Source organism: Cyphomyrmex costatus, unplaced genomic scaffold (assembly GCF_001594065.2).
Source record: "Cyphomyrmex costatus isolate MS0001 unplaced genomic scaffold, Ccosl1.0 scaffold75, whole genome shotgun sequence".
Classification (NCBI taxonomy): domain Eukaryota; kingdom Metazoa; phylum Arthropoda; class Insecta; order Hymenoptera; family Formicidae; genus Cyphomyrmex; species Cyphomyrmex costatus.
In genome coordinates this window covers 237,535-252,191 of record NW_017280322.1, presented here as the reverse complement: position 1 = coordinate 252,191, position 14,657 = coordinate 237,535, and the positions used below count along the sequence as shown (strand labels likewise).

At 32.8% G+C, this 14,657-nt stretch overlaps 2 protein-coding genes across 3 annotated transcripts; one reads left to right on the top strand and one right to left on the bottom strand.

The window, feature by feature from the left end:
* Positions 1-7,905: 7,905 nt before the first annotated feature.
* Fer1HCH (ferritin 1 heavy chain) lies at positions 7,906-11,764 on the bottom strand. The gene is made up of 5 exons (XM_018548857.1): positions 11,404-11,764; positions 9,101-9,219; positions 8,783-8,944; positions 8,501-8,656; positions 7,906-8,374 (listed from the first exon to the last, which is right to left on the bottom strand). The coding sequence occupies exons 1-5, from the start codon at positions 11,471-11,473 to the stop codon at positions 8,219-8,221; spliced, it is 663 nt and encodes a 220-aa protein (XP_018404359.1). The 5' UTR covers positions 11,474-11,764; the 3' UTR covers positions 7,906-8,218.
* Positions 11,765-11,950: 186 nt separating this feature from the next.
* Fer2LCH (ferritin 2 light chain) lies at positions 11,951-14,413 on the top strand. 2 transcript variants are annotated; one of them, XM_018548855.1, is made up of 4 exons: positions 11,951-12,110; positions 13,301-13,402; positions 13,638-13,915; positions 13,987-14,413. In XM_018548855.1, exons 2-4 carry the CDS (start codon positions 13,303-13,305, stop codon positions 14,275-14,277), a joined length of 669 nt encoding a protein of 222 aa, XP_018404357.1. In that variant the 5' UTR covers positions 11,951-12,110; positions 13,301-13,302; the 3' UTR covers positions 14,278-14,413. The 2 variants fall into 2 exon arrangements, with proteins under 2 accessions (XP_018404357.1, XP_018404358.1); XM_018548856.1 differs by lacking the exon at positions 11,951-12,110 and adding an exon at positions 12,778-12,796.
* Positions 14,414-14,657: the final 244 nt, after the last annotated feature.

Below are 14,657 nucleotides of genomic sequence, written 5' to 3'. Positions count from 1 at the left end.
TTCAAGACGGCAAAGCGGCTAGGTATGCTTGCCGAGCGATTGAATATAATTGGTTATTACTTATAGATCCAACCAATCATACTCGATCGCTCGGCAAGCGTACCTAGCCGCTTTGTCGTCTTGAACTCGCCCAATGTTTCTTAAATATGGTATGCTAATTGGGCATTGGTTAACCCCTTCCATTTGCCTTTTCCGTTGTTGTTCCGTTCCGCTATTTCTGACTCCATGTTGCTCCATGTGACTGCACCCTTATGCCTAGTTCACACTAGGCGCGATGAGCGATAACCAATAAGAACTCTGCTTTACATCGTCGTGTGAGCTAAAGCAAAGCTTTTATTGGATATCGCTCGTCGTTCATCGCCCATCGCATCCAGTGTGAACTAGGCATTAGTGCGACATATCAATCTTTGTCCTTTTTGGCTGAACTTTTGCACCAGTTTATCTTTCTTTTTATTCTGTCCAGCCCCTGTATTCTGTAACTCGTTAAGGCAGTTAACGACATCGTTGCGCAGATATCTTATGGGCCTTCTACAATAAGCCGTAAGTCACAAATCATAAGTCATAAGCTAGAAATGGACCAATCACAGTCGTTAATGTTTAGTTTCTTACTTCCGATTTATGACTTATGGCTTATTGTAGAAGGCCTATTATGGTATAAAAAGCTGCGCAACAATGTCGTTAACTGCCTTAACGAGTTACAGAATACAGGCACAGAGGTCAATCACGTACTTTTTCCCCTAGGGCGGAAACGTGAAAAGTGAAAATTTTTTGCATGATGTGTGTATATGTTCATACATACATTCATAAAAGTTTTCACTTTTCACGTTTCCGCCCTAGAGAAAAAGTTACGTGATTGACCAAAAGATGATTTTGATTGTGCAAAAGTTCAGCCAAAAAGAACAGGCCTTATTAAGCCCATTCTACATTGATCGTATCGTAGGCATCGCAGGTCACAAATTTGTTGCAACAGCCAATCCGATGTGTCAATTTAAAGTCTCACGACGCTTATGCTGGATTCACACTGCATCCGATTTTCGTCGTACGACGACTCTGAAACCAATCAGTTGCGGGATTCTCTTAAACGTTTTATCGATGATGGTCGCTATCGTTAACTAGCGACAGCCAATGGCAGGACAATCCTAAAAGAAAGCGCGACTCTCATTGGCTGTCGCTAGTTAACAATAGCGACAATCATCGCTAAAACGTTTAGAGAATCCCGGCCCAGAAAACAAAATTTTACTTCGTATCGATGATACGGTTTTTTTGATTGGTTGCAGAGTCGTCGTACGACGAAAATCGGATGCAATGTGAATCCAGCAATACGATGCTACGATACGACCAATGTAGAATGGGCTTTATGTAGGATTCAGCTGGATTCACACTGCATCCGATTTTCGTCATACGACGAATCTGCAACCAATCAGAAAACAGGATTGAAGTGACTCACTGTATCTGAGACTGATTGGCCTAAATTATTTTAAAGATCGGTTTTTGAATATTGAGAATGTTTGCGGTACGGTATCGTTGTGAACATTGTGAGCCTCCTCACTCCCGGTAGAATAATTGCAATTATGATAAGTCTATTTTCGAAATTAACCCAGAATTTCAGCATACTATTAATTTCTCTCTTTTTTTTCTTTAATTATTTCTTTTTATATTAATATGTTCTGTAAGATGGAATTAACATCAGATTTTATTTTTGGTTGTGGGGGAGCTCACTGTGATTAAACATCACTTGATCCTTTTATTATTTTTTATTTATAATTTATTTATGTAATTTGCATTGTATTTGAAGAAGACTAAAAAATGAGCCGAAACATATAAGCACAATTATTATAATAAACAAGTTTTGTTTGATAATATATCAGCGTTTGCGTAAAGTTATCTGCGCTTAACTCCTAGTGCTCTTAGTGTGTATTCACAGTGTGTATTCCATAGTATGTAGGTAGTACATGATTTCTAAGGCTGCGCACAATGGAGGAACAGATATTAGATATTAAAATATTAACCTATCAGATACCAGTTACACCGAAATACACGATTCTGATAGGTTAATATTTTAATATCTAATATCTGTTCCTCCATTGTGCGCAGCCTTAGGTTGAAATTCTTATTCTCTGTTCTCTGTTTCTTTTATTCTGTGCAGCCCTAATGGGCCTTCTACAATAAGCCGTAAGTCACAAATCTTAAGTCATAAGCTTGAAATGGACCAATCACAGTCGTCAATTTTTAGTTTCTTACTTCCGATTTATGACTTATGGCTTATTGTAGAAGGCCCATAAAGCCCATGGCACATAGAAAAACGTAAGGCCGTAAACATAATCAGTAAGCGAATTGGCCAATCACAGTAGAGATCGTAAGGCCGGTAGCGATCCAATGTTAGGCGAGAAACACACACTTTTGCATAACGCATAAAACATGTGCATAAGGAATTTCATTGGCCCATTTTCTTATGCATGAGTCAATGGACCAATCAAATTCTTTATGTATATGGTTTATGCGTTATGCAAAAGTCTGTGCTCCCCGCTTTATGATTTCCTTACTGATTCGTTTTACGGCCTTACGTTTTTCTATGTGTTTCTGGCTTAACTGTTTTTACACGCCTACCGACAGTTAAGGGTGCAAACCCATGCAGCGTAGAGTCCTAGATATCAGAGAAGCGCAACCGATGTTCCGCGTCCTGATTAGCTGATTGTCAACCAATCATGACATTCATTCAGTGGTATTAAAAATGGCTGACTAATAGACGATTGGTGGATATCATATTTCGTCTGCAAACGACGCCATTTTTATTACTTTTCTCAGTAATTTTGCGATACTGACTTAAGCCAGTTGCGCTTCTCTGATATCTAGGACTCTAATGCAGCGGAATAGCGTAACGCGGAACGAGAGCAGAACCAATAACGAGCATTCCGTGTGTCGGATGCAGTGTGAATCCAGCATTAGGCTGCGCAGAATAAAAGGAACAGAGAATAAGAATTTCAACCTATCAGAAATCATGTACTATGGAATACACACTGTTTATTTCACAGTATATGATTTCTGATAGGTTGAAATTCTTATTCTCTGTTCTCTGTTTCTTTTATTCTGCGTAGCCCTTACAGAATAGTTAAAAAAATTATTTAAGAGAGAATACAATTTGTTTAGATAATGTAAGATTCATATACATTTTGTCAAAGTTGGATGTGAATAACTGTTTTTCATAGTTCACGTAATCTGTTTCACATAAACTTAATTCTAAATCCTTTGTATTTTGGTTAAACAGAAAATTTATAACACCTCGTGGTATCTTAGATGTTGAAAATATATCGCAATATGGTGCCAAACTACAGGAATGTTTATCAGCTATTACAATAACACAATTGCCGGAAATTAAAATTTGTACCAATCGAAGAAACAAAATTTCTTCAGATTTTTCCTTGAGAATGATAATGCCTCTTGGAATACGATTTTGAATTATTTCTAATCTGTTATTTTGAGAATAAAGTAACCATGCTCGAGTGAAGTTGGAGAATTTTGATATGTTTTTCGAAAATTTACTAAAGAGAGCAAAAGAGATAAAAATAAGTGTAAACAAATTATTGAAAAATATCCAAAGAGTAAATATAAGATATATAAATCTATATAAAATTAAGAGGATATAGATCGGTAGATAAAATTTTAATAATCTAACCTATTATAATTTAGCATTGTTATCATTTGAGATAACACGTCTATTCTATTCGTAATTGACCAAGTTTTCCAAATCTTGAATCCTTCTATAGCGGAATTCAAACAAATCTTAACATCATCTCTGTAACAAGAGATAATCGATTACATTTAATGTACAAATTTTATCAAACTTCTTAAAGCCAAGAAAAAAAAATTAAAATTTAAAAATACACATGCATTATTTATACCTTGTTGCATTCGCCCATAACATGTTACTACATTTCCAATACATATTTCTTACAGGTTTGTGCCATTCGCCATCATAAAATAAATTACAGATCGTTATAAATTCCTTGTTGAGAACATGTGACAGATTTATTTCGCTTGCATTTGGTACTCGTATCGAATTATTATGGAAAGTAGGCTTAAATCCTTCATGCATTTTGCTAAATACTTTTACATATGGTAAAAGTATGTCACCACCATAAAGATCCATATGCATATTTATAAATATAATGTTACTCTGAGTTAACAATGGAAATTATATATTTTAATAATGTTTATGAAACTTTGTAATACTGCTTTAAATACCTAATTAGTACACATACATTTAAAATTGTTGCTAAATATCTTGCATATACAATATCTTCTGACCATATAGATATTATATTCATATTATATAACGTATGGGATGTAAATTCTTTCGTTGATTTAAATATACGAATGATCGATTTAAATATATGAAAGTCTTTACATTGAAAATATTTCTTTATAAGCAACAAAAATTTCTGCTTAATTGTTATTTGGACCCAAATTCTATTTATGCGAGAACTTCCCATTCTCATTAAATAGTTAATAACTGTGTATAGGTCCGAATCCTTTAGAAGTATCATTTCGTTGGTTTGATCTATGCAAAATTTAAAAATCTTCATTAAAAAATTAACATAATTTTATTACACAAATATGTTATTCTTACTTAAAAGTTCATTTTTCAAAAAATTGTATTGAATTTGATTTAGTATTGAATTTTTGCTGAAACAAAAATAATATATCTATAAAATTGCTGTGTGTACAAACGTGTTGTATGATATATTAGAATATTATTAGGAGTACAAATTAGTTTGGTCCAAATTAGTTTTCCAAAAAACGATCACCTCCAAAGACGAGTCATTTTTTCGAAATGGAATTCAAAAATTGCCTGAGAGATAGGAAAAAATAGTAGCCAACAATGGACAATACTTTAATTAATCTGTTCATTCATTTTGTTTTAAAATAAATGCATTTTCCAACACAAAAAACGGACCGAACTAATTTGTACACCTAATAATATAAAAAATATAAGTAGACTTGTGTTAAATAAATTAAAAGGCACAATTACATGATAGTATTTTCTAGAAATAATTGCACTCTGTGTTCTGTACATATATTGAAGATTGTAAGTATTACCGATAAGATTATTTCTTCTTTATTATATTCTTCGTCTAAATTGTCTATAGAAAATAAAATAAAAATTCAAGAAGAAAGAATTTCTCATCAAATTATCTAATATGTGATTTATATATATACAATTCATAACTTTGTAAGTAAAACAGAAATAATATATTTTTATAAATATATGCTTGACAAAAATATCGTATATGTACATACCAAACTCAATATCAAACATAAATTTTACACCGAAATTTGTCAAGTATTCAAGGATAGTAGTAACTATATCTACGTGTTCACACACAGAATTGAAAAGAGAAACATTTTTCTCTATTATAGATGCTGCTTTAAGAAATCTGTTGACGAATAAAAATAAAAATAAGAATGATTAAGGGTGGAAATAAGTATTACATTTTTACCATGTCACTTGTAATATATAACTTCAGATTAATTAAATGTTTATTTACCTTGTTGAAAAATCATCAGTGTCTTTAAATTTTATTTTTCTAGATAAATTGAATATTTCTGTTAGTGCTTTCTGAAAATATGGACAAAAAGAGTATCTTTACTGATAATATAAATATAAAGCTTTTTGTTCATAAACACTCTAATATTGAATATCATATTTCATAATCTAATCTTCTTTCGGAACATGTTTAGATATATGCGCGTGATCTCACAAAACACGCGACACACACACACACGCGCGCGCGCGCGCATCCGGTCAAATCGTACATCCCAACCCAATGTCACGGTCATATTCACCTCTTTGTTGTTTTTATCGTATTCTAGATTAATATAATATTCGTTTATAAGTTGCTCGCACATAATTATTGATAAAGTCGTAGTAATGTTCTCAAAAGTACCACAGCAACGAGATACACGTATTGCCAATTAAGCAATCAGCAGTTACGCTTGCATTGTGTAATAACAATGAGATATACCTTGTAAAAAAAATGTATGATACTTAATTCAATACTTAGAATGACAAATCGTTAAACATAAGGCGTTTTTTTGATTAATAATATATTTGATAATGCTATTAATAAGTGAAACTAAAGAATAAATACATACATAAATAATATACCTTTATTTATACCGCAAAGACTAACTATGATTACTTGATGTATATGCATACAGTCCTATATAGAGCTCGGAATATAAAATTTCTTTGGGTACAATCACTTGTTTTACTATTCACAAAATAAAACCATTTAGTAAGAGATAAATCTCTCGATTATTATCACTCAACCTTCTTCTTCTCAAATTAATTATCTCTCTATACTATACGATATTATATTGACATCAATCTTGATCCGAATTTTTAAATTATTATTACTGAAAGTAACGGAGACACGCGTTTTCGTTTAGAAAGCAAATCAAATATTCTACCAAATGCAGCATGTAGCTACGAAAAATTCTCCAGATTACACTGAAACTAGTGTTCCTATAGAAGTAAGAGTCTGGTTAAATTTGTTCTATTTTTGATTGGATAGTAAATAAAGGTGGAACTAATTAGATAAAGACTATACACTGTGAAAAAATTGGAAAGCAGGGGTGCGTTATCTCGATTTTCACATATATAGTGAAGGCAGCCTATAGACCTGTTCTTTTTAGCTGAACTTTTGCACACCAGTTCATCTTTTTTCCTTTTTTTCTCCTATAGAGACAAACTTTATCTCGTTCATATTTCGCACCGTGTTGTATATGTCAAAAATGGCGGGCAGTTTGCGCTATACGCTACTCAGAAATCACGTACTATGGAATAAATACTGTTTATTCCACAGTATATGATTTCTGATAGGTTGAAATTTTTATTCACTGTTTTCTGTTCCTTTTATTTTGCGCAGCCTTGACTATCTCTATGGGTAAGAGAATACGAGTTAAATAATACTTGAAATATTTTTTTTAATATTACACAATTTTACCAGAACACATATAAAATAATAAAATAATAATATAGGCTCTGTAAGAATAAAACAAATTAGAACAATTGAAGAGCTAGGAGTCAGTTATATAATAAAAGAACGTTTAATTTAAAAATATAATAAGAATAATATATAACAAACGTTTCGACGCCGGTCGAGTCATTCTCAATGTTACAGTAAATACATTATAATTGTAAAATTATCGGAAATCTATAAAATATATATGGTTTTTAGTATTCTTCATGTCCTGTATCATATCGTAATGTTGCGAGTCAATAAAATCGTCAAATTAGGTAGTCATTGTAAATTTTTGGCAGTAAAACAGTAATAATTTTATTAAATAAAATGTTGAGAATTAATGAATAAGAGAAAGAACGCAAAAAGGTGATAATCCACATCATGGTGATACACAATAGTTATTATCTTAAGAAATATCTTAAATATATGTACTTATATATAAATTTATTATACCAATTCTCTCAAAAAGTTAATTGAATAATTAACTGTATACAAGATACTTTATAAAAGATTTATAATGTTTTGTATAAGTACATACTTGTGTAAGTATATGTGTAAGTAATTATAAAATTTAATTACAATATTATCATGAAAATATTTGCCATTTTAACAAATTATTCATATCATGTATCTTGCACATAATTATAGTATAACGATTAAAAAAATAAAAAACAGGAAAAATTTTTTATCAAATTTCTTTCATAAGCTCTATCATCTCTCCCTCCCTCCCTCCCTCCCTCCCCCCCCCTCTCTCTCCCTCTCTCTCTCTCTCTCTCTCTCTCTCTCTCTCTCTCTCTCTGACACAGTTATAATTTACAGATTAATTTCTATGTTTAATTAATGTGTAAGTACAATAATCAAATAATGCAGCATCTCAAAATAATGTTTATTTATTTATTTATGTATTTATCAAGGATAATATACTTGTTATAGATTAACAAACATTATGCTTTGCATACTCTTATAATATTACAGGCCACATTTAGAAATATGCTCGATAAACAAAAATTGTTAATTATATATCTTTCTACAATAAAATATAAACAAGATTGTACATGGTAATAATCTGAATTATATAATGTATCCTAAATGTGGCCATTATAATTTTATAAATTTTATGTATTTATAGAAAAGAGAAATTTATAGATTGAGCTATAAATTTCAGTATATATTTTTTGATGTCACCAAAACACTTAGACTTCACCACTCAATAATTTCTTATCGAATAAAAATTCTGCCAAAGGTCCGTGCGCTTGTATCATTTTACCCAACACTGAGATTTTGCCTGCGAGGTCGCGTTGTCCTTTATATTGTTCCTCTAAGAAATCGGTAATGAGGTAGTCGACCAACTGCAAACAATTATGACACGAACAGTGAGTAATTTATATATATAAGACATTTCGTGTCAAGCGGGCCACCTCTCTTTCCAAAATTTGATATATATATGATTAATTGTTTTTTTAAACAATGCTCACATGATAATCATTGAAAGAAGATGTTTTTGGAGTTTCGCACGTTATGATTATATCACGAATACTACGCGTAACTTGAGCCTCCAATTTCAAAGCATCAGTGAGAGCTTCTTCTCCAGTATTCCACTCCTGGCGTATCGGATTTGTATTATTGGTAGTCTGTATGATAATGAGAGAAAAATCGCGTTACTGTTTACATTTTTTTTTTATTTTTTCACCATCTTTACTTAATATTCAAAACTATTTGTGCGAGTTGTATTTACTCGTGAAAAGTAGAACACTCACCAAAGAATACTTGAGAAGTTTGCTGACATCATTTGTAAGTTGTCCACGCATTAGTAAATATTCGATGATCTTTATCGCATGCTCTCTCTCTTCGCTCGCACTTTCAAAAAAGAACTTGCTAAAGCCTGGACGATTTATAGTATCACGTGCAAAGTGGGCACCCTATATAATGAAAAATTAAATGTCTCAATGGTATTACTAGTTAATCTGTTTAAGTTATTATAATTTAACAGGTTGTAGAGATTACACTGTATATATTATTGAATAAGAGAGGAGAGAGAAAAATATATATTAGCGCAAGCAGACTATTCTATGTACCATCGCAAGATATTTCATAGCAGCTTCCATTTCAGTTTTAACTTGAGACTCCATGAGTTTCGTGCATGGATCAGTCATGTCTATCCATGATGTTGGTATATCAGCAGGTTTAAGAAGACCTAAAGAGATGTAAAATGATTAATTATTATATGTACAAATACAAGCCTTATTGAATTTAATTGTCTATGATGAAATTTGTCTACTATATTGCGTGATAACTCATCTTTTAATAAATAGATAACAAAAACACACGTATTACTTATCACTCAGTTATCAAAAAGATCAAGTATTTTATTGATGCGTGACTGATCGCTTATAATGTGGATAGCATCTGTTAGCAGTAAATGATTAACATTATAAGAATAATCACAAGTTACTTTTTGTGTAATATTATTTCTATTTTTATTGATATTTTTATTTCTACTTTTTTACGCGCGTTGGAAAAAAAATTATTCTTAATCATAATATATATTAATTGTTATTAATGCTTATGTTATAAATTAATTTCTAAAAAATATCTCATGTATAATTTAAAATGATATAACAATAGTTATAAATTATAATTGCTTTTGTATTAGAATGCAATAGAATTAAATATATTTTACTGAAAATACGCAAATGAATTAGGATCGAATCATCACTTATCATAATGAACTTGTATCACACGTAGCATAGATGTAGCAGAGACGTCAGTGAGGATGAGTCATATAGATTGAGACGGACTTTGAAATCGGTATGTATACATCCCCATCGCGACTTGTCATCAAAGTCTATCTTTGTGCAAAACAAGGTCGATTCAATGATGAAGAGATAAGTATATATGCAACATATGCTTGATAAGAATTAATCATTTGATTAAACTGTCATGATTATAAGTAAAAAAAATCTTTTCTACAAGACTAATTAAATTTTCTTCCTCTACTGACGAAGTGAAAAGACACCTTTTTCACATTTTTAAATAAAATTTACATATGTAAATTTTAAATAAGTAGAAATTTTCATGATCGTCGAGTCACATAGATGTCACAAAAGACCACAGTCTGAACCTATTGTGTATCGAAAGTGACTATACAGCTCTCTTTATTGTGTACTGATAATAGTTCTGTCCATTTTCTGCAAACGATTTTCTCTGACGACTCTAATCTTCATTTATACATGTACTTAACAAAGCAATAATATTGGTAATATCAAATCGGGTCGTCATAAAAACAAGTTTTGATTAAATTATGTCATCTGTGGATAAAAATAATACAGATAACACACACATACACAAATAGAAAAAACCATGACGTATGTACATGTGTCACAAAGATCAAATGTGTTTCCTTGTTACTAACTTTTAAAGAACATGACTGCAAGACTATACTTAAATTTATCATTAAGAAATACGTTTATTTCAATTTCATAATTCGTACATTTCATTGAGCATGATTTAGCATAATTTGTACGTCTCCTAGTTGATGCTTATACATAAATATTTTATTGTTTCCTTAGTCAATTGTGCAATATCCGAGAATGAGAAAGAAGAGACAGAGACTATTCCCTTGATACATTTAATAAAACAATTGAAAATCATTTATGTCCGTATATTATGTATATAGAACAAAATATAGTGTTGAAATTTCTTTCAAGATTTTATATTTATACAATAAGTATAATATGCGTGTCTAATCACAAATGTACATATTATATATAATATTATTTTTGTTCTTTATTATTATACAAATATAGGTAGTTAATTTGAAAAGATAGAAAGTAATAATAGAAGTGATTTGTTTTATCAGAGTGAGTCAAATTTGGAAAGGAAACAGAAGAATTAGAAAAAGATAAACCGAGATATAATCTTATCATTGGTAGAACAGATACAAACGGGCCCAGCAAGTCAATGGAAAGAGCTTGGACGACTTTCAAAGGTCACAGTGATCAATCAAAATAAACTATTGATTGCATTCACATGCTTACTGTTTTTAACGCGGAACCATTATTTTTCACGCGAGGCGTGCAAAAGTCAGAGTACTTCTCGTCGTATTTTGGGATCAATTTGGAAACGACGAAGTGAAAATTACAAAAGTGAATGAACCCACTAGAATAACTCACATTAATTAATATCTCGAGAATTTGCTCACTCTGATAATTTTCACCTCATTCCACTTCAAGATGTGATCAAATGATGAAAGCAGTTTTTCTACATCGGAGAGAAGAGGACCAAACAACGCGAAGAGCAATGCCAAGCAATGCTGGGAGAAGAGGGGGCGGGGAGGGGGGAACTTACGCATGTCGATTGCAAACCATTGGAAACTTACACTTGAGCCCGTCTCCGAAGGTGCCATTGATGCAGGCCAAGATGAAAAGGACGTAGAGCAGCCTCGTCATCGTGATGCAACCGAGAAGGAGCAGTTACCAGGGCTGAAGTTCTAGAATCCCGAGGAAAGAGGCGACTGGCGTGGTCTGGAGACGCGCGGCAGATCGTTCACCTCGGTCAGAAGTAACCTTTATACGCACTGGTATAGAAGGCTGCCTTCGTCGAAGCTAGATAAGAAAGCGCGGCTGAGCAGCGGCTACTAAATGCGTCTGGCTACCATTGATCACCTAACGACAATGTCGTAGATCGTACGACGAACGCGGGACATTCGCACTTTACTACAGATGGGGATAATCGAACGACGAAACCGATGCAAACGTGGACGAACGACAATGACGACGATAACTGACGATAACAAGAATGATGAAATCCACTACTTTCATTGGCTTTCGTCTATCGCGTTTCCTGTCCCACTAGCTCCCTCGCGTGACTTGCGCTTGCGTCGCTCCGCCCCCCGTCAGCTGACTCATTGCTGTTGCCCAGTGAACTGTGAAAAACACAGTGAAACTCCCATCTCGGCGTTCAGGACAACGTTCATTGTCGAAGGAACGTCGAAGCGAGAGTATTCACGTTGCTTCCCATCGAACGTTGGCACAAACCGTTCGCGGTGAGAACATCATTCAAGCTTGCATCAATTCCCTTCTGCACGTACGTAACGTATACAATAAGAGATACTCTGTAAAAAGGACTCGTTGCGTTTTTTCATTCTTCACTCTCTTCTACTATACGTATTGCACGTCATATTGCGCACGCTATATTAGTTACGTCTACGTCGCAGAGTCCGGAGTACACCACGAGCAGTCGCACGGCACGTGTCTTATACTTTCCGAGAGAAAGATACGCGTTGTGAAATATTCTTATCTATTCTTATGTTACGAATTTCACAACAATCATTCAACCGGTATCTTACAAATAAACCTATCCAAGTGCGACACTCTGATTTTCATGAGTTTTTAGTATGTTGTTCTCCAGACAAAAATAAGCGACACGTATTTTTTTATACGTGTCCATACGCACTTTTAATGAAACTCCCCTTTGAAAAAAAAATCAATTTTTCTCTTTTGAAGCGAATATCTTCCAAGTTATAAGAGGTAGAAAAAAATTTGTAGAATGAAAATTGAATGGTTTTAAGAGTTCACTTCGAAAGAGAAAAACTTATTTTTTTCAATGGGATGTTTCACCCCTTGAAAGTACGTATGGGCACATATAAAAAAATACATATCGCTTATTTTTGTCTGCAGAACAACATACTAAAAATTCGAAATCGGAGTGTCACACTTGGGTAGGTTTACTTGTCGGTAGCTTCGATTCTTTTTGTGTCAGTTAAATACTGAGTAGGTATATCTCTATTTCTTCAAAACAATGCAAGGACACGGTTATCGTTAGCATTCGTGTTGTTGTCAATAGACTGTCTAATTGGCTAGGACAGTTGCGCGCTAAAGCAGGCGATCCGGGTTCGACTCCCGGCCGAAGTAATTTTTTGCAATAAGAATTATTATTTTCAGATTTTAATATAGTTTAACATCAATATAAGATGCTAAAAAACCATCAAATTAATTATTGAATTGTTAATCAATTTAATTCGTGATAGTACCTGCGGTAGTTTATTATTACAGTTGCGTTTCAAGACCGACAATTGTTCGGCGCGCAGTTTAGAAAGGCTATATATATATATATATATATATTGTATTATATCAATATATAAAATCACGCGAAATTATTTAAGCAACAAAGATCCAGTTAGACTGTTATTCGTATTTGTATTAACAATATATTAAATTCCATGTGGGCTTGTATATCTAGAAAAATATTTATTTTTCTAATCTATTGAATTTCAGCAATGATGTTGGTCTTCGGAGTATTATCTCTTCTTTTCCTGGCCGTGTCCGGAGAATACTGTTATACCGACATTGAAAGTGCCTGCAGCACCAATCCCAAAAGTATGTGCAGGATACTTGTTTGCATGAAATTGTTTTTAAAAAAATATTTGCATTACCTTTCAGAGTGCTATACCTTACTAAATTACTGTAATAGTACAATTGCGTTATTTGTTTAATCCTAGCATCTAATCCTCAACTTTTTTCGTGTTAATTAAAACGTGTGTGTGTGTGTATACACATTTCGGAAGCGCGTAATCTTTCAAGAAAGAATTCCTTCTTATCGCGATGCTTCTAGATGGTGGATTAATATCAAACTGTAATGCCAAATATGGAGCTATCGATACTCTTCAGGCTGAGCTGCAGGCATACGCAAACGCTAATATCGAAACAAGTTTTGAATTTCTTCTGATGTCTACGCATTTCGGAAATTACGAAGCAAATCGAGACGGATTTAAGGGACTTTATCGCAAACTTTCAGATAAATCGTGGGAAGAAGCGATAGACTTGATCAAATATATCGCACATCGTGGTGGCAGGATGGATCTCAATCAGCTCCCACGTTCCAAGAAACCTGTGAGTGTATCATTTATTTGTTTTAGTTCATCTTCCACTTATACGGAAAGTTTCATTAATATCATTTATAGATCAAGGATAGCAAAGTATTGGAATTAACTGAATTGAATAGTCTGGCTAAAGCACTTGACAGTCAGAAGCAACTTGCCGAAGAAGCGTTACGTATTCATACTCAAGCACAGCATCATGCTAAACAAGATGCAGCTGTTGCTCATTACATTGAGGAACATTTCATGGAATCGTTGTCCGAACGTGTGAGACGTCTAGCAGGTTATTCAAATGACCTTAAAAATATGCTTGAAGAGCGTGATGCATCCCTTTCCGTATTTCTATTTGATGAGTATCTTAAGAGCACTTTATAAGAGGACCTGTCCACAGTTATAACTTAGAGAATACATATATTTCAATTATATGTATATTATTACTATTTTTGTCTTTATATCTCTAATGTTAGATCTTTCGTATGTAAAATACATGAAATAAAGGCATAGAAATTTATTTGATGTCTTACATTCTGCGACATAACATATATGTATGTTGCAATAAATACAACTATGTATGTACATACTCTAGTCTTCTTAAAGATTACTTATAATCCACATCTACACTAGATATTACCCTGCAAAACTATTCAATTTGATATGTCTAATCATATTTATAACAAAGCAAAATTTACATGAAATTTTCTTTAAAATGTATTTGTTGCTCTTTTTTCGCAGATTGTCTTATTTTGTATCATTCA

Bases quoted from the DNA above. Each gene is read 5' to 3' on its own strand.
- Fer2LCH (XM_018548855.1), top strand. From the start codon at position 13,303: ATGATGTTGGTCTTCGGAGTATTATCTCTTCTTTTCCTGGCCGTGTCC. The intron at 13,403-13,637 runs GTATGTGCAGGA...CGATGCTTCTAG, and splicing joins CTGCAGCACCAATCCCAAAA to ATGGTGGATTAATATCAAAC. The intron at 13,916-13,986 runs GTGAGTGTATCA...TATCATTTATAG, and splicing joins TCCCACGTTCCAAGAAACCT to ATCAAGGATAGCAAAGTATT.
- Fer1HCH (XM_018548857.1), bottom strand. From the start codon at position 11,473: ATGACGAGGCTGCTCTACGTCCTTTTCATCTTGGCCTGCATCAATGGC. The intron at 9,220-11,403 runs GTAAGTTTCCAA...ACATCTCTTTAG, and splicing joins CTTCGGAGACGGGCTCAAGT to GTCTTCTTAAACCTGCTGAT. The intron at 8,657-8,782 runs GTGAGTGTTCTA...ATTATCATACAG, and splicing joins AACTTCTCAAGTATTCTTTG to ACTACCAATAATACAAATCC.